The sequence below is a fragment of the Falco naumanni genome, chromosome 4 (genome assembly GCF_017639655.2).
Source record: "Falco naumanni isolate bFalNau1 chromosome 4, bFalNau1.pat, whole genome shotgun sequence".
Classification (NCBI taxonomy): Eukaryota; Metazoa; Chordata; class Aves; order Falconiformes; family Falconidae; genus Falco; species Falco naumanni.
In genome coordinates this window covers 47,864,840-47,883,669 of record NC_054057.1, presented here as the reverse complement: position 1 = coordinate 47,883,669, position 18,830 = coordinate 47,864,840, and the positions used below count along the sequence as shown (strand labels likewise).

Below are 18,830 nucleotides of genomic sequence, written 5' to 3'. Positions count from 1 at the left end.
GAGAAATAGACTTCAGCAATCAGATGTCTTTCTCCTGCTCTTAGAAATTAGAATAGGTATCCCTCTGGCAAACAGCTTGCAGAGCCGTGGTAAACTGATAAAAGTTACACTTTTGCACCTAACTTTTTACAGTTTTACATGTTTTCTGATTGTACTTCGGAAGCATTCTACCTTGTCTGTCAGTGCCCCAGCCTTTCTCTCGTGAAAACTAGAGACAGCTTTAAAGCACACTGTCCTTTTGTCTCTAGGATAAGGCTGAGGAAACAGGCTTCCATTTTCCTGCAAAATGTAAGGAAACAGATTTAATTACCCCAGGTAAGAAGTGAGAAGAGAAGGAGTTGTGGTCGCTCTCTGAAGAGCAGATTGCCGTTTAGCCCTGATTCTGTGCAGGTTCCAAGGGTGTCTGCGTGACCAGAGAGGCCATCACTGGCACGGAAAATACGTGCGCTCAGGGCACATGAAGATGTTAAACTACTTTGTCTCCACAGTGATTTCACTTGGTTATTTCGAGTTTAAAACTTTCTGTTGCTGCTCTCCGCCGAGAAGACGGCAGAGCGTAGGGCGGGCACCCTTCCGCGGCAGCTGGAGCAAGGGGCGGCCAGGGCCGGGGGGGCTCTGCCCGGCGTCGCCGCTGCAGGGGCCCTTCTCCTCGAGCAGGTGCTGGAGGGGGTTTATTCGTGGTCGTTGGTCCCTGCTGGCAGGCGGGGGCTGGGGCAAGGGCAGGCGGCCGCCCGCTCCCCCTGCGGCGGGACAGGCACATCTCCATCTTCTGAGGAGACGGAAATTTCCTCAGGCGGCCCCTGGGGACCGCGACACGCCGCGCCCGAGGGAGGGCCCACGCACGAAGCTTACTCTCCCCGGCACCCGTGGAGCCGCGCAGGGCGTGGGGAGAGCGGCCCAGGCGGCCGTAACCCGCCGGCTCGCTGACCGCCCGCCGCGACTCCATTTGGTGCCCCGCCGCGGCCCGGCCCTGCCGCCTCCAGCGGGACGGCACCGCGCACGCGCGGCAGGGGAAGCGTCACCAATGGAGGAGCAACGCGTGCGCGGGGGCCCGGCGGGACATGCGCCGTGCGGCCGCAGGCTGCCCCGCTGCTGGGAAATGCGGCCGCCCGTGCTTGCCGTACAGTGGGTTGTACCAAGCCTCTCTCCTCAGGCGGGGGGGTGGGGTCGGAAAGTGACGGTGCACCGGGGCCCGTCGGCCCTCGCCCAGCCTGTAGCCGGCGGGGCGAGCCCGGGGGCGGCGGCGCGCGGCGCGCAGCGCGGCGGGTGAGGGAGCGGCGCCGCGGCAGCGAGGAGAGCGCGGGGCCGCCCGCGGCCCGTCCCCGGCAGTGGCGGCGCCGGAGGAGGGGCGGGGCGCGAGGGGAGAGCGGCTTGGGTAATGGCAGCGCTGTGAGGACGGAGCGGGGCAGGGACCGCGGCCGCAGGGCAGGGAGCGAGGCAGGCCGGCCGGCGGGCGGGCGTCGCTGACTCGGGCCCCTTGCCGCCAGGTAACCCCCCCCCGCTCCGCCCCGCCCGGCGCGGCGCGGCCCGGCCCGGCCGGCAGCGCCGGGGCGCTGAGGGGAGGGAGCCCCGAGCGAGGGGGAGGCGGCGGTCCCCCCCGTCCCCGCGCGCTGCGGGCGGCCGGGCCGGGTGCGTGTGAGGGAGCTGAGGCCCCGCCGGCCCTCGCCGCCCCGCGGGGTCCTGCCCGCCGGAGTCAGCGCCCCGCCCCGAGCTCCCTTCCCCGGGTGTTTGTGCGGCAGCGCCCTGCCCCCTGCGGGGGGCGCGGGCCGGGTCCTGCCCCGGGTCCTGCCCTTGCCCGGCGGGAAGGGCGCGATGCGGCGGCTCCGGCGGGGCTGCTCCGCGCTCCTCGCTGCCGCCGCAGCCGGTTTCGCTTTTCTTTCGGTGGAGGGGCAGGTCCCTTGCCCGCGGCCTGCCGGCGGAGCGGGGGGTGCCGGGGGCACGGGGGGGCGGCAGGCCGCGCTGCATACGTGTTTGCCGGGCTGCCCTAGCCCTCGGCGGCTCACCCGCCGCTCGCACGTAATATAATGTCGCTTTTTTAAAAATGATTAAACAGTTGAGAAATTCGGGGGATGTTTCGATGCTGGCAAAACCCTACATTTATTTGTGGGAGGAACTATATTCACTGTGACAGCAGTATGTTTTAAAGAACAAGGTGATGGAAGCAACATCCTTTCGTTATCCTCACGTGTAAATATGTTTCGAGAATATCCGCTTACCTTAGGGCTGGTCACACAGGTATGGTTTCCCACCCCCGAATGCTATAAACCCTAGGGTAGATACTCTTCTCTACGATGATTTTTACTACGGAGGTTGCTTGCATCGGTACAAGTAATTTAATTCTCTAAGCTGGTAAGCTTGCGCGCTGCAGACAGCAAAGCGTAGCACACCTACACCCACCCCCAAACCCCAGTGTCTTACAGAAAAAGTTATACTGCCTTTCTGAACATGTCTAGAAAACACGCTTCAATTTGTATTGTTGTGAAAGCTGTAAGATAATGCCAAATAACAGCTTTGTGTTAAACTATTTAACTCCAGAGTACCTTTATGAGTATGTGGATACATAGTGCTTTACATATTATTAGGGTTTTTGGTGATACTAAACGCAGTGTTACAGATTCTGTGTGATGTATTGTGGGGAGGACTTTATATTGACCCTTCCTTCCTCCCCTCCGTTTTGCTTATCTGTGAAGGAATGGTTTTTTTTACCTTAGAGTTACAAAGTGTGTTTCAGAGAGAGCAACCTGTTAACATAACATTCAACCACGTATACCATTGTTACCACAAGAAATTCTTAGGATTCTTAAAATTTTGGGGGACCATGATATTTTTTTTGGGAGGGATCAGCTGAAAATAGTCCTGTGTTTTCCAGAAGAATAATAACATCAGAGCTTTTAGAAGACTAGCACTTCTTATTTTTTCTTTTTCCCCTCCTGGAAGTGAGCTCTCCTGTTGTTTATTTCTACTGAGGTTTATGTTTCTATGAAACAAAAATGGGTTTGTGTTTTTCAGTGTACCTTCCTTGATGCATGTCTGTTTGTGTTGTCAGTTCTCTCTGATCTGTGTAGTAAGCTGTAACTGACATAAATGGACTGTTGATTTGTTTTTGTTTTCCAAAAGTAGTAACTATGTTGCAAATGTAACAGCTTAAATGTTTCTACTGAACTGAAAATGTTTACACACCACTTTCTGAGCTTTGGTAGTTCTTAAAAAAGATTCCTGTTCATAAAACATAGGATAATACCACTTCCTCGATATTAGTTGCTACTCAGTTTCTGTATGAAATCAGATGTTGATTAAGTTTTAAACGGAAACTGTTGTGTTACAGGTAGAGGAAAACAACCCTCTGTGGTTCCCAAATTCACGACAGTTAAGGAGCTTGGTTGGTTAGTCAGGGTGGCATTTATATGCATTCTGTTTTGTTTGTGGGTTTTTTTTTTTTATTATTATTTTCTCTCCTTAAACTGAGAAGCTATATATCCTGCAGTTTGAGATAACTGATCTGCCTGCAAAAAATTAAAAGGCAGTAGCAGTTAAGGTAGTAAGCTGGTTGCTAAATAGTTTTTTTTAACATGCCATTTGATTCTTTCTCTTATAGAGGTGTGTTTTGTGTTGAAAGTCTGTCGCTAGCTTTCTTTTTACCCTTCTGACCTTGAAAATTTGGGAAGACAAGTTGAGTCACTTTTCCATCTATTTAAAATGGAGATAGAAGTATTCTTTCCACTTTTTGCTTTAGTTTTACAATGTTGTGTTTCTGAGCAGGAACTAGAATTCTTTGTGTATGGAATGTCACATATCAGGTCCTTTCTAGATTAGGTGCATAGGACAGAGAGATAGAAACAAAGAAGAGGCCTTCACTGTTGTGACTCTAGGGACCCCTTTTTTTTCTCTAAGTTACATTTTTTCCTCTATTTATTTCAGTAATTTAATGCTTTTCTTTCAATAAATCTCTTCCAGTGTTTTTTTATATGAAATTACTAACACTGCTTCCATATTTTCAAGCCACGTCTTACTTGAAAGAATTCACTGTTTGTCCTGCTGCGCAGTGCAATAAGCTGCACAAGCTCTGTATAATACTCTGTGTTTAGATGTGTTTTCTTTTATTATCCTGATCAAAGCTTTAGGGTTTTGTGGCTTTTTAAATATAACACCAAAAAGGTCTCATGAAAGCTTGAGGTGAACATAGACTACAAACTGACAGTAGTGATTTCAAATACTCTGTTAATACATTCAGTATGTTCCTGCCCAAAATTCTCTCAGATACAGCTGAAACAGTCTTCGCATGAAAGTGAACAAACAACATTTTACAGGAAACTTGTTTTCTTCATTTGGAAATGTTAAATTGGTAGCTTGGTAAGGTGATGAACTTTGAGGCATGATTTTCTTAGGTTAATTGACGTTGTGTTATAGGGTATTCATGAAACATGAGTGTTCCATAATGTTAAAACTAGGGGCTTGTGAGCTTGATTTTGGAGGGTGGGGAAGCAGGGGTGGGTGTTCTTTTTGTTGCTGTATCATGGTGGTGCAACAGTGTACAAAATTTAAATTGAAAAATTCAAAGAAAATGTATCTTTTTAAAAATAATTGTGCAGTGTTGTTTGACATGTTTAATTCTTCTACAGATTAACACTAAAGCCCCACAATGTCCTTGAAACCACGAGTAGTTGACTTTGATGAAACATGGAACAAACTTCTAACAACAATTAAAGCTGTTGTTATGTTGGATTATGTTGAAAGAGCAACGTGGAATGATCGCTTCTCGTATCCTTTAAGTGAAAATCTGACTTAATGTGTTTGTATGACGTGTTTGGCATGGAGTAGGCCTGTTGTACCTGTCACTGTAAGGTTGTATCATTGTTAAGCCTGTGGGTCAGTGGATAAGTTGAAAGAGATGGGAAATTCTGCATATTTGGGAAGTATTCTATGTGGAAATTGCCACGGTAATAAATAGTAAACTGTTCTGAGTTTTACTCACTTTTAGTAGCTTTAATGCTTAGCTTATACTATAGCTTTTCACAGAAGTATATGCATTGGCTACCGTATTGGACATGTCTGTAGCAACGGTTTGTAAAAAAGCCTTGTTACTTTCATTCCACTCTTATTGCCTCTCTACTCTCTGACAGTTAAGCTATTTTAAAAAATAATTACTCTTTCTAGTTGTGGTCATATGATCTTGCTGTTCAACTCACAGCTGTACATATATTGTTGTGGTGAAAAGTTTGCATTTTACATGTAAAATGGACTTGTAAGTTTTTTACAAGATTTAAGTTTCAGTCAACTTCTTTTAAAATAAGTGTGACTATTCTAACCAGTTATGTTGTGCCATGTGTCTGTGCATTCATAAGGCATTACAGTGTGGTGGATAACTGAGAGACTTTTAGGAGGCTTTGCAGCTGTTCTGCAGCAATTTGACTGAGTTTGGTTTAATTGTAGGGGAGAATGATTTAGACTTACTGTTTTGTTAATTCTTTTGGGTGAAAAAAAAAGCTCCTGAGAAGATTCTTATACATAGATTTTTACAACATAAGCTTATTCTGGGTGCAAGAGCTAGGCTAAAGAAAAGAGACTCAGAATTGCTTTCACATGTGCCTGTTTTGAGTGTGTGCATGCATATAAATACATTAAAAAAATCAGTTTCCCATAGTCTTTGTGGAACCTTATTCTATGGTGTGATAATCTTTAAGGAGCTCTTTAATTTTAAAACTTTGTGGTTAATTTCTAAGGGGCACGACTCTTCACCTGGTCCGGGACTCAAGTTCAAATGGCTTCACAAAATTTACAGAAGTTTTGAATTAATGAGTTGTGTACTTAATGCTGACAAATCATGCTGTGGTAGTTCTTTCTAAGCAGTTTTTGAGAATTGCATATTTCAGTCTTCAACAAGCTGTTAACTTCTGTAGCTTAAAGCTCTAAACATTTAAACAAGGGCACCTAAAATCTAAAATAATAATTGAATGAGATGTTTCACTCAGAACTTCTTACATGGAGGCCTTTTACACTAGTCTGCTGTTGATCCTCTTTTGGGATTTACTCCAGTTGATTGAACATCAGAAAGGGAACACTTATGAATAGGAGACTTGGGAAGCAGTCTTGGAAGAATTATTTGGCATGTAATTCTAGGACCTTACTTGCTATCATCTTGGAATTATGTTCCTTAGAAAGTGGCACTATTAGTGCTGATTTGGCACAGGCAGGAGCCTTTTTGTCTTATTCTCTATGGCTGAATGGCCTGAGAAGCTTGTGTGACTTGCAACTTCCAACTTAAATGTTGATTGTTTAGTACTTATGCTACTCTTAACCAAATTCTAGGTTTTAACGCAAACTGCTCACTGAGAATTGAATGACTTGGTTAAACTTGTAATTTTATACAGCTGGTGTGTTCCAGGTTTTAAATAAATAAAGAAAACTGAGGTATTGATGATATGTTTTAGGAAGATGTGGCATTTGAAAAATACATCATCTTGATCTTTGTTAGCTTTAAATTCACTGTTAAATTCAATTTAATTGGAGTAATCTGTTTCTAAACATCTATAGGGATGTTATAACGAAATGTCCCATTAACTCTGTTCTTCTTGCTGTTTAATAAAAAGGTGACCAATGATTTGAACTGTGTGTTAATGAAATTAATACAGGTTATTTTATTGGTTATAGTACCACTTGATCTTTGTAGTCTCCTTAAAGTTAAAACAGTGATGTGGAAACAAAGGATAAAATATAGCAAAGGATCATGATTTCAGTCTGCAGCAGTGTATTCTAAGAAGTGTTTGCTTTCTCTTGTGCTGCTTGAGACAGCTGAGATCAAATAGTGTATGGAGACTAATAGTATTTTAGGGGTGAGAGGCTTTTACTGTGCGGATTGCATTTCTAGAACTAATTTTTGCCTCACTACTTCCCCAGAACTTGTTTGTCTTGAATATAGTGTTTTCTCTGTAATGCTGGCAATTCTATTGTTAAACATAGCTTACCTTTAAATATAGCTTGTATCTCAAACTTGAAACGCTAGAATGGCAATGGGCTGGGAAGCACAACTGTGTAAGAATTAAAAATCTTCTGGAAAAGATCACCTGAAAGACCATATGTCACTTTATTTAAACTGTGAGTCATCTTGAGCCACCTTTGACCTTCAGATTTCCTTTAAGGTTCTCTGCAGAAAGGAATGTTTCTGGAGTTGTTTCATTGTCTGGTAAATGAGTGACAGTTGTCTCTCTGAGATACTATTTACAATAATTTGGTTATTATAAATGCTTTGTATAACTTTCAAGACTTTGCTTCTAAGTGTTCAGTAGGGTAGGGAGTACTCTGTAAGTTAAAAGGCTGATCAAGCTTGGTTAGAGTTACAGTTCATCTGTACTTGGATAACTACCTTTAAGCAGCAGAACCTTTTTGAATAGGTAGAAATTCAGGATCTTCTGCTTGTTGTCATGGTTTTTCCACCAACCAAATAAACAGGATGAACAGTACCCAGGGAGGAAGGTAGCCATACAGCAAACAGAATTATTTTAAAAGTATGCAACGTGGCCGCCTGCTTTTTTCAATCTTTTATGCATATTTGTTCTCCTTCCTCTAATCCCCCATTTTACAAGGGTCCTAAACCAACAACTTATGAACTATATCTTTAATATAAGAACCAGCCCAAAGAGAAGGAAGAGTAAATAAAGTTCATATCATCATGATTCTTTCTGACTGTGAGTCCTCAAGTGCTCTATGAATTTTGATTCTGTTACAGAGGAAGACCAACAACCACAGAGTTTTTCTGAAAGCTGTGCTTTGGTCTTCTAGAGAAGATCCATTCAAAACTTTCTGTTAATATATGGTCTTAACTAGATGCTTTTTTTTACCCCGGGGACAGTATTAGTGAGCTTTTATGGCCTTGGATACAGTATTTTCTTGTAACTGGTGATTTATTTTTTTCCCCTTAGTTTGGAATTGCTTTGGTTTCCCCTTGCTGGGTAATACCCCTCAAATAGCAGCTACTGGAGTACTTAAATTGTGCAAGGCTTTTGATGTTCTTGACACAGAGTGAAGGCCCCTAAAGAACAGTTTGGCTTCAGCTTTCTTTGACCTTTCTCACCCTGCAAAACTATGTGCTGAACTGGAAGGACAGATGGCTTTCACCCTTAAAATGAATTATTGAACAGTAAAGGCTGCTTCCTGATCTTCTGAGGGACAGCATCACAGAAAAAATGTGCATTAAGTTTATGGAGTAAAATACCAGTGATGACTAATGATTCATCTCCCCTCAAAGGTTTTTTGTTAAAAGATTCACGTTTTGAATGGTACACGTAAAATTGGATTCTGAAATGAAAGATATAGTTAAGTGAATAAACTAGTACAAACTAAGCAAGAATGTAAGCTTTCTGTAGCAAAGCTACACTTTAATGTGTTCTTGAGACTCATGGTAGCTCTCTCTCTCTTTTTTTTTTTTTTTTTTTTTTGTAGAAATCCAGAGAAACTTAGTATCCAACAAATAGGATTTGGTGTTGATTTTTATCATTTGGTTGTTACAGGAAAATGTGTGAGGTTGATATGGAGGTCCTTCTGTGATTAAGCCATTAGTTTAATTTCAGCAGGTACACAAGAGTGTTATGTCAAGGAAGAATACTGGATTCAGCTTTCTTAATCTGCAAGAAAATTTGACTGCTCTCTAGAATAAAGAAAGGCATGTTTGGAAGATAGGCATTTTCGTGAAGGAGTACAGATAATATTTTTGATCTTCAATAGGTTTATTACAACTAAAACTTGTTTACAACAGTCAAGTCATCTAGACTTCTAACTGAAGCCTAGACACAGAGGCTAGATAAATTCAGAGATACTTGTTTGCTGCTTTCATCAGGTAAGCTGCCATTATTTTATTGTGCTGTGGTGGTGAAGACTGCCTGTTTCCTCTAACTTCAAAGCAAGTGGTTCTGGTGGAGATCCATAATAGTTTTTGTGATGCAGGTAGTGTAGTTGTGGATCTAAAAAGAAAAAAAAAAACCAACAATGTCCTCTTTGCTTGTGAGTAGCTTACAAAGATTTCTAATTCTGGAAGTTACTTTCTCAGAAATACCTTATTTACGTAGTGAGGAGGCTTGTGATTTGAATAGTATTGAGGATGTGTTTGACTGTGGACCATCCTTAGGCTGACAATTTGTTGGGGAGGGGGAATGTGGCAAAAAATCCAACCAAACTCAGTTGTTCTTTACAATCTGTTTAAGAAAATATTTCATTCTTCACTAATAATTTAATAGTTTTGATATTTCATTGCTCATAACTTTGGAAGTTGGTGTAATGTAATGCTAGCTACTGTTATAAAGCAGTGAATATTGCCCGTTTTGTTTGTTGGGATTTCCATTTAATGCTTCTTGCCATTACAAGGAGAATTCTGATAAAGATGATCGCAATGGATGAAATAACTGTAACTGAGATTAGGCTTTCAGATTCCAGTGGCCAAATCAAGGCTTTTTTCCATTTAGTTGTCCCATATCAGTACCTTTCTTTTTTTGAGTTGTAGTTATGTGTAAAAAAAGAATCATGCTTTTGGGAAGAACTGTGGGATGAGAGCTTGGCCACTGTTCCATAGACTAGGCAGGTGACTTGTCAACTGTCCTTATGTCTTCTACCTCCTTTTACACAGGCATGTGCTTTTTTTAAGGTAGACTACAGGAAAGTCTTCCCATAATTAAAGAGATTACCTTAAAGAGTAATCTGTGCTAAATCATAACTTGTAGCTTGGCTGGTTTTATAAAGTACCTAATCTTAGTGGATAAGCATGATGGGTTTTAGATAACTTCTGCAGAACTAGTTTGTCCTGCAGTTTTTCACCTGAAGCTGGACTTAATAATTTCTTGACTTTTCTGAAAGCAAAGTTGTTAATCATAGGGTTTTTTTCCTGATGAAGTATCAAGTGACTTTTTTAAAGCTCTGCAAGGTACTTCAGAGGCAGAACCACCTTAAGAGGTTTAATTGTTTGCTGCTGTCCATTTAAATGAGCAAGTGTTACTGTTTTGTGTAGCTGTGATCTAAATAGGGTTACTGAAATAGTAATGATGGTTAAAAAGAAGACAGTTTTTTGTGCCCACATTACCATTGTGATTACTTAATTTCCAGTGTCCCACAAAATTGTTTCACCTGTGGAGTGGGGACCAATACTCAGGGACAGTAAATTGTTTTGGACTTGGGAGAGGAAAACTTGAAGTTGGTTTTGCTTCATTTTTGCTATGCTCCATACTTGGCTATCACGTTTTAACCTAATTAGTGCTTCTTTCCATTATCCAAAAACAATCTTAGTTTCACATTGGCTGCAGGTACAGAGGAAGAATTTTGGATGAAAGCTGCTTTTTCACTTTGAGATAATTGTGTATTATTTGTGCATGGCAAGTAAGTGGTAAAAGCCACGCCAATAGGGGGCTGCCAGAAGTTCCAGGATCTTAGCTGTAACATTCTTTCACCTTCCACTACTTAAAATTTATTATTGATGCTAAAAGCTTAGATTCTTCATAAATCAGGACTTACACTAATTTAAGAAAATGACTTCTTTTGTGCTTAACTGAAAAAAATATGAAAAACATCTAAAATGCATGTGTGGGAGAGAAAAGAAGGTTCTGTAAATCTTAAATGCTGTTCGTAACTTTTCACACTTTAAGCAGATACAAACCTTGACTCTGAGCTCAGAGACATTTATGCTTTGTGTGTGGCCTATCCTGAACCTCTTGGAGAGAGACTTTATACTGAGACTAAAATTTTTTTGGAAAATCATGTGCGTCATTTGCACAAGGTAACCTATACAGTTACTGATGTACATGTAGGTATTGTATGTCTTTTTTGACTTCAGGGAGGGGGGTTGTTTGTTTTGTATGGATGAAGGTATGCAGATTTTATGAGACTAAATCACAGGTGAGAGTTCCAGGGGCAGAATATATATATTTGTCTGTATCTATCTATCTATCTATGTAACACAACACAATGTAGACAGATATATAGATATCTGCCTGTATGCAACACAAAAGAAAGAATGTTTTTTTTAAACCAACAGTTAAGGTTTATGTAAAATACTCATTGGCTTGAAAAGCAAGTTCTTTTCTACTGAATGCTTAAACAAGTTCCAGAATGTCTTCATTTTCCAAATGTGCTATAGTTACTGTTACAATGTTAAAGTATATACTCTAATGTATTGAAAACTGATTGTATATACTCTGCTAAAGAAAACTTGCAAAATATGTGGGAAATAGAATAACAAAAATGCTTGGCAGGGGAGGAATTAATGATGAATTACTTATTTTGCCAAATAACAATACTCGTATACCTATGTAACTGTGAATTAACTTCTGTATCATCAGCTAAGACAGCTAATCTTAACAGAATCATGATTCATCATGTTGAATATGTAGGATGGATGAACAGTGTCTCCTTGTATTTTAGTATAAAGAGTAGATTTAAATAAGATGTCTGCCTTTGATGTCTGTATAGGGAATGAAGAGTTGCAAATTCTGCACAGTACTGCTTAAATGGCTTGATGCTATTTTTTGAGCTTAGATTACCCATGTATTTGTCAGGATAGGCTGGGTGTCTTAATGGGTAGTTCCACTGGTAGCAGAGAGGATACCTCTGAAACTTTGGTAGACTATGTCAGTTCACTAGACTAGCAGACAACTTGGATAGAAAAGTTCTTCCTCGTTTATCTAGTGAGCTGCATGAGCTCACTTTGGATAATCAGGCAGGTGCCAGCACAGTTAGAAGCTGTGGGAAGTAGTGGAAAGCATACATCTGTGTGGTTTTTAATTGGCTATCCACCATTTGTCTTTGAAATAATGTTGGAAAGCTTTCACAAAAATACCATAGAGGGAATCACTCTGGATTTTGTTTTGTCTACTAGCTTTCCTCTTTTACATTATTTTTGCATAAGCTTCTTTGCTACTTGAGCCAGAGTTTAAAATTACATACTCTAGAGAGAGTTATAGTTGAATTCCTAGGATCTCATATTCCTTCACAAATCAGACTAATTAGTTTAAATTGTAGAACTTATTCCTTTGAAGTATGAATATGTTTTGAGAAGTTCAGACATCAGCAACAAGAAGATTACTATTTGCTTAAATTCCAAAAGGTTTGGGCCTAGATTTACAGATCTGTTTTAAGTTTGCACATATCTGCATTTTGTGAAACTTTTTTTATTCCAGGATTCTTGGTAAGTATAAGGGCTTTTCTAATGGGTAAGGCATACTGATCTTAAGCGGCTAGAGTTAGGCAGCTCCTCCAGTGTGCATGTGGCTGCACGAGTTTAAAATTGATCCATGTCAATGAGGGACTAGTTGTGTGAGTTATCGCACCAGTGTGATGTGAGAATATGAACCATGCTTATTCAAGCAAGTACTTCTGTGAAAACAAATAGAAAATAATATATTATAGAGATTGTTCTTTTTAAAATGCAAGATAAAGCAACTTTGTGTTGCAGCTGGCTTACCAAAACTTTGTAGTATAAAGATTTGTTAGTTTCCTGGTCATCGCAACAAAGCTATTTTTAGACCAGTTAAAGCTTAGGTGTGGTCTTAATTTTGAGTATGCAGTTGTTATTCCAAAATTATAATCCTGTTCCGATTATGTATGTATGCTATTTTCTTACTAATTGTAGTGGGTTGTGTGTGTTATCCTTCACAGAGAGTTCTGGAAGCTGAAGAACAAGTACTGGTTATGTATCACAGATACTGGGAAGAGTATAGCAAAGGGGCAGACTATATGGACTGTTTATACAGGTAAGCTTTGCAAATGAGTTATTAAACTTCTGAAATGATTAGTGATCTGCAGCTTAAGTTGAAGAATGTTGTTTAATGAGAGCAATAGCTGAATACGCCCCAGTCAGTTTTGGAGAGAATATACTTACAGTAGCAGAACATGAGAAAAAAGGAATGTCAACAGGTTTTTCTGTGCCCTGCTGCTTGCTGCTGAAGTAGTTATCTAAGATGATTCTACTATTCTTTCATTACTAATATATTCTACTTCTGTTGTTTCTGATGTTTCAGTGCCAAATATGTTGTTGCTAATCAACCCAGTAGTGAAGTAGCTGATAATATCCTAGGTGGTGTTCTGCAAGGTGTTGTGATGAAGGGTCCAGTTGAACCAACATGATTTGTTTCAAAGCTTAGCTCTGTACCTTGGCAAAAACACAGCTCTCCCTTCTAGAACTGTCTCCCTTTCAGACAAGGTTATGTGCTCTTTGGGTCCTCTCTTTTCAGTCGAATTTTGTTTTACGTGAAGTTTGAACTGCAAGGATTGGAGAGGGAGTGAAAATGTCTCCTGGTTTCTTTTCTGAGAACTTCAGAAACTAATAGACTGCATACAGGCAATCAATGTTACAGTTTTTTCATTAGATTACAGCCAAGTCTATAAATAAAAACACAACCTGTGTTATTTTTGTACTTCTACTTTTTCCTGAATTACGAATGTCTTTTGTTGCTACTAGGGGTAGCTTAAACATAAAAAACCTCACCTGTTCTTGAGTTGCTAGAACTATAACTATATTGAGGTGGCTTTTGATTTACTAGGATTTGGATTTTAATTTCACTCTGACTGCAGGTTGAACATTCTAGTATGCATTATGCATGTGATTTGCAGCAGGTAAATATAACTTAGGAGGCACGGTTCATATTGTACTTATCTGATGATGTGAGGATTTGCAAAGGATTTTGAGACCTTTACTATTATTTTAGGAGATACATGTGTGATCTTGTCGAATCTATTAAATTATCACTAGCAGACTGGGAACACATGATGGAGTCCATTCTGGGCTTGCAAACTTTGGTTTGTAATGTGTCATTGACTTAATTCAAGCTCATATGGGGAGGTGCTAAATCCTATTTAATGTGTATGAATCTCACTGATTTTGTTTTGTGTAACAGTTTTTCTAAGTGCTTCAGTGCTTCTGGTCATAAACCAGCAAATTAAAATACTTCTCCAGCAGTGTGAACCTGATTTTTTTGTTTGGCTTATTTTTAAATAAGCTAGAGCATTTTTTTTTCAGACAGTTTTTATGCACACGAACCAACCTGTACATATATATAAGCTCAACAGAGTGGTATTCATGTATCTGTGAAACCAAGTTCTTAAACTCTGAAGTTATTCATTTCCTGCCAGCTCTGCACATTTTAACTTTTCTTCCTGCTTTGCATATGGTGTTTTGGTCCAGAAGATGTACTTGTTGGGTGTTCTGTTGGAAATAATTTTACCTCAAAGTTAGATGTTCTTTCTTTGTGTTGAAGTTGTGAGTTTTGTCATATACTGTCTTTTAAAAGTCTCTAAAGGGTATGACTTTGAAAGTGATTTTTTTCTTCAATAATAAAACATACACCCACCAGGTGTGTTTTGCTAGGAAAACAAATTTGGATTCAGTTTGAAAACTAAAATCCCATATATTCTTCACTAAGATAAAACTGATGGAATAAGGAACACCTGATATTAAAGAAACTTCTTCAGTTGTTGGATTTTTTTGTTAACTTCTGATGACAAACATAATAGGTAAAAGCATTGCTGGACATTGGGTCTTAGCAGTGTCTTGGTGCTGTAACTGTCTTCATGGGTAATTGTATTTGTAAAAAAATCTGGTTTGTGTACATTTATTTAAAATAACTGGAGGATTTTCTTATCCAGCAAATTGAAATTAAGTGATTTTTTTAAAAATGCTGAAGTTCTAAAATCTACTCATAAAAAAAAATCCTAAAAACTAAACACACATAATGCAGCTTTTGCTGTTTTGTCTTTTTTAAAAACACTTAGTACTAGCATATTCATGTAATTTTTAGTTCTTTAGGCTAATTTTAGTTTGCTTTGTACTTTTATGTGACACATTTTCCTTTGTTTTAGGATTAAACTTCCACCGGTTTTGTCATGATAGGAGTAACGTGTATTCCAATTCTAAGCATGATATGGCAGTAACTTGTAACACAATCTAAACTTGTATTAATTCCAGTCCCCTTCTCGTTTTTTAAGCTTTAAGAAGCTGCTGCTCTTAATCTTGCTTACTAATTACATAACTTAATAAATATGAGGAAGTTTTAAACAAACAAGAAGTGCCATCAACATTTGAAACCTAACAGTAATGGTATTTTTCTATTGAAACTTCTACTGAAAGAACTACCCTAATTTTAGCATTTAGTAGCCCTGGGAGGTTTACTTCCACAACAGGTATTTATTATTTATCTCATAATTTTGATATGGCTGTTGGATTCCTAAAGTTTTAGTATCTGCAGTGCTTTGTTGTAATGAAATGGCTTTCATTTATTCTTCATATAGATTATTTTAACCAGGTCTGTAATTACAGGTCTTTAAACCAGTGAACAGTTCATCTGTGCTTGAGTAAATCAGAACAGATACTGTATTATCTAAATTTCTAGTGCTGAGCACTTCTATGTGTACACTACTGGACACACTAAAGCATTCTGCTGCTTTTGGTATAGCTCTTGTGAAATCACTGTTGCATGTTTTCATTGAAACGTATTAAAGTGTGAACAAGCCTCTGAAAGTCACGCATTTCAACCTTATGCTCAGAGTAGGGCTAGCTTCTAAGTTAAACCAGATTTTTAAAGTTTCATTGAGTCAAATTTCAGCTCCTTCAAGGACAGAGATTTTTCTGCTCAGCCTGTTTCAGTGTTAGATTACTCTCACTGTAAAAAAAAATTCCTGTATGTCTGTTTGGCATTTGTCATTCTGCAATTTGTGTCCTTTGCTGCTTATATTTTCTGTGTGCTCCTCTGAGAAGAGTTTATTTTCATCTCACATATGTCTCATGCTATTCACCCTAGCTATTTCAGTGAGCTTTCTCTGGACTCTTTGATTTGTTGAGATTTGTTGTGTTTGGGTACTCAGAACTGGTCATAATAGTCTAGGTATGTCCTCAAAAGTGCTGAGGGAACAATTGCCTCCCTCGACTTGCTGGTACGCTCTTGCTAATGCAGCTGAGGCGGCGCTTGGTTCACTGTTGGATCTGTAAAACAAACTGCTCCCTCAGTATCCACCTGTGAACAGCACTGTTCATAACTGGTTGTGGATAGATTTAGCACCGCTGACCATGTGAATGCACATGGAAATGACTGAAAACATTAATATAATTGCTAATTCCTATTATACAGTGATGTAGCCATTTATAACTTCATCACGTGGCCGTGTATGCATTCTGTAGCTTGTAAAGCAATTTAATTCTGCAAGTGGTAGATTGGAGAAAATCTTAAAAACCAAACAGTGTTTCTGAAAACAAACTGTAATAATTAGTCCTAGCTAATCAGTTACTTCTGGTTGTTTAAATTGGCGTCTATGCATCAGAAGAGTGGATGATATTGGCACATTGGGTTTTTATCCATTCCCCTGTCCATGAACACTTGCAATGGCCTGTGAAAATTGTTAGCAGGTTTCTCTCGGTGCAAATTTCTGAAAGCAGTTTCCTCAGCACTTGGTCAGGTTTATTCCTGTATACTGTTCTGCTAGACCTTCGTGCCATTTTGGGGATCAGTATAGCAGTCTGACTCTGTGTGTAGGAAGCAGGGTGGGGGAGGAAGAGTGGTTACTTAGAAGTTTCTTGTTTATCTTAGGACAGCTTTCAGAGGAGGAAAAAATCTGAATAGAGGGTGTTTACCTTTTTTGCTTAAAGTATAGTACTTCTAGAAATATATGTAATCATGCATGGTGTTTTGTGGTGTCATATCATGGATGGACAAAGACTTAAAGGTGGTAAACTCTTTTGGCTTTGTTCATGGAGAACATAAGAAAATGACCAGTAGCTGATTTGAGACTGATACGCTCTTAGGTTCATTACATTTAAGCTAGATTTCACAATGTCTATTTTGCCAACACTAATACTTGTTTCTTATCCAGGAGTATGTAATTCAAACTACTAAAACCAAATAAAACATTAAAAGAAAAAAAATATACATCTAATCCTTCTGTCAGGACTTTGAAAAGTCTGTTGTGTCTGTCCCCCATTCTCCCCCGCCAAGGACACTGTGGGCTGTTGAGATGTCGCATTGCTTTGGGAGTGTAGTCACTGTGTTAGTCTGTGGTTAGAGCAGTGTCCTTGGTTGATCTAAAAGTATGAAATACATGGAAGTTACCAGGTAATCTGTCCCAATAATTAGCTACCCTTCTGATTGTTAAATTAGGTTTTTTTGCTAAATTCCTTGTAAAAGAACTTACCTTTTGTTTTGCTAAATTAACAAGTCCTTTATGTCTGAAAAAGTTTGCCACAAAAATATTCATGTACTGGATGTTTTCATGATGTTGTTAATTTACATGGGATGCTGTCTTCCAAATGCCACTGTAAAGTAGGTATTTGTTTTGAATAAGTCTTGTAACACTCTTCTGAATTCCAAACTTTTTACCTTCTTTCTGGAGTGGAAGGTTGGTGGGTGTGTTTTGAGGTTTGGTACCAAAAAGTGTATTGCTTTGCTAATACCATGAAAGTAAACAAGTTTTAATTTTCTCATTTTGTTTGCCATTTTCCTCATCAGATACTAAAGTGTAAGTCTGCACAGGTGAACTCTCAAGTAATTGGGCCTGAGCTGTGTGATCAAGTATTTCAGATTTTCACCTTAAAGTTTTTACCTTAAGGGCAGCAAGAGTCTGTGGGTAATTTCTGGTATTATCAATTCATGCCCAATTCTTGTCTCCACAGTAAGTTACAAGTAAACCTTACGGATTGTCTTGTGAAAGTAAGAAATCAAGATGAAGTATTTAAAATAGTAATTCAAGGTGGAAAATAGTTGATTGCTTCAGTGGAGAAATTGATTTGAATTACACTGTTCAAACATCCTTTGCAGTTACTTGCTTATGCTTGCTTCTGGAAATTGATGGTAAAAGTAGGACAGCAGGAGAGGAAATATGGGCAAATTTGGTTTTGGTTTTGAGGCAGTGTGGTAAAGCTCTTGCCACAAATGCTTCTGCATGCCTGCTTCTTGCCACCATCTTTTTTTCTTGAATCAGGTAGGTCTTTGCAGGGATACCCAATCTAGATTAAACTTGCTTATTTACTTGTAGCTACATGAGCTTTAAGATGGATCAGTTGCCTGGTCTGGATTTGTTGAGAAGGCATGTACTGATGGAGGAGAGGGAGTGAATGAGGAGAGCATAGGGCTTTCCTTTTTAGGAAGCTTAACAGGAAAAAGCAGAATGGCAGTTGCTGGCTTTGTTCTCATGGCAGGGGTAGGAAATATCATCAAGGACCATGCTTGCTTAGGGCTTGTGTCCCAACTATTCTGGATGTCCGTACAAGTTTTATATGAAATGGCGGGCCGGTAGCCTTCTGCACAGACTTGCATTTACAATTTATGATGGTTATTTATTGATGGTTGCAGAGCATTTTACAGTATTCTGTAAGACTCTGGAGTCTGAAAGTAGGTTAGGCCACTGTATTCCAGTTTGTCACCACTGCACTATCACAAGTCTTCCTTCTTTGGACTCTCTGGTGTCCTAAATACTTTCAAGTTCACAGGTTTCCATAGTGTGTTTCTCCTTTTCGTCTTTGCTTGTCATTTGCATTCCTGCCTGAAGTATTCAGACATCACTAGTCTGGTGCAGCCTCTGAACCCTGAATCTCTTAAAGCACTTCAGTAATCTGGCTCTCTTCAGTGTCTGAAACTGAGCATCCCAAAACTGCTAGTTGGATCAGAATTTTTTAAAAAAATCTGTAACCTCCTTTAAGCATTAATATAACAAATACAAATGGTTTGGTTTAAAAAAGCTACTGTATTTCTTTTAAGGGAATACTGAGAATTAAGAGGGACATTTTATCAGGTCTTGTGCAGAAACCTTTTTCTGTTATTTACAAAACCTATGCATACAATAGTAAATATTAAAATAAAAAAGCATTTGTAACA

General features: G+C 39.6%; 1 protein-coding gene across 4 annotated transcripts in view; it reads left to right on the top strand.

Annotated features, from left to right (window-relative positions):
- Window positions 1-1,144: 1,144 nt before the first annotated feature.
- CUL2 (cullin 2) overlaps window positions 1,145-18,830 on the top strand; it is a 52,263-nt gene continuing 34,577 nt past the window's right edge. Inside the window, exons 1-4 of one of the 4 annotated variants that reach the window (XM_040590731.1) lie at window positions 1,145-1,266; window positions 4,620-4,758; window positions 10,651-10,753; window positions 12,631-12,725. In XM_040590731.1, coding sequence (XP_040446665.1) covers window positions 4,640-4,758; window positions 10,651-10,753; window positions 12,631-12,725 — 317 coding nt within the window. In that variant the 5' untranslated portion in view covers window positions 1,145-1,266; window positions 4,620-4,639. Of the gene's footprint in view, window positions 1,267-1,322; window positions 1,488-2,116; window positions 2,236-4,619; window positions 4,759-10,650; window positions 10,754-12,630; window positions 12,726-18,830 lie in introns of those variants that run through there. The other 3 variants (XM_040590729.1, XM_040590733.1, XM_040590732.1) reach the window with 3 other exon arrangements.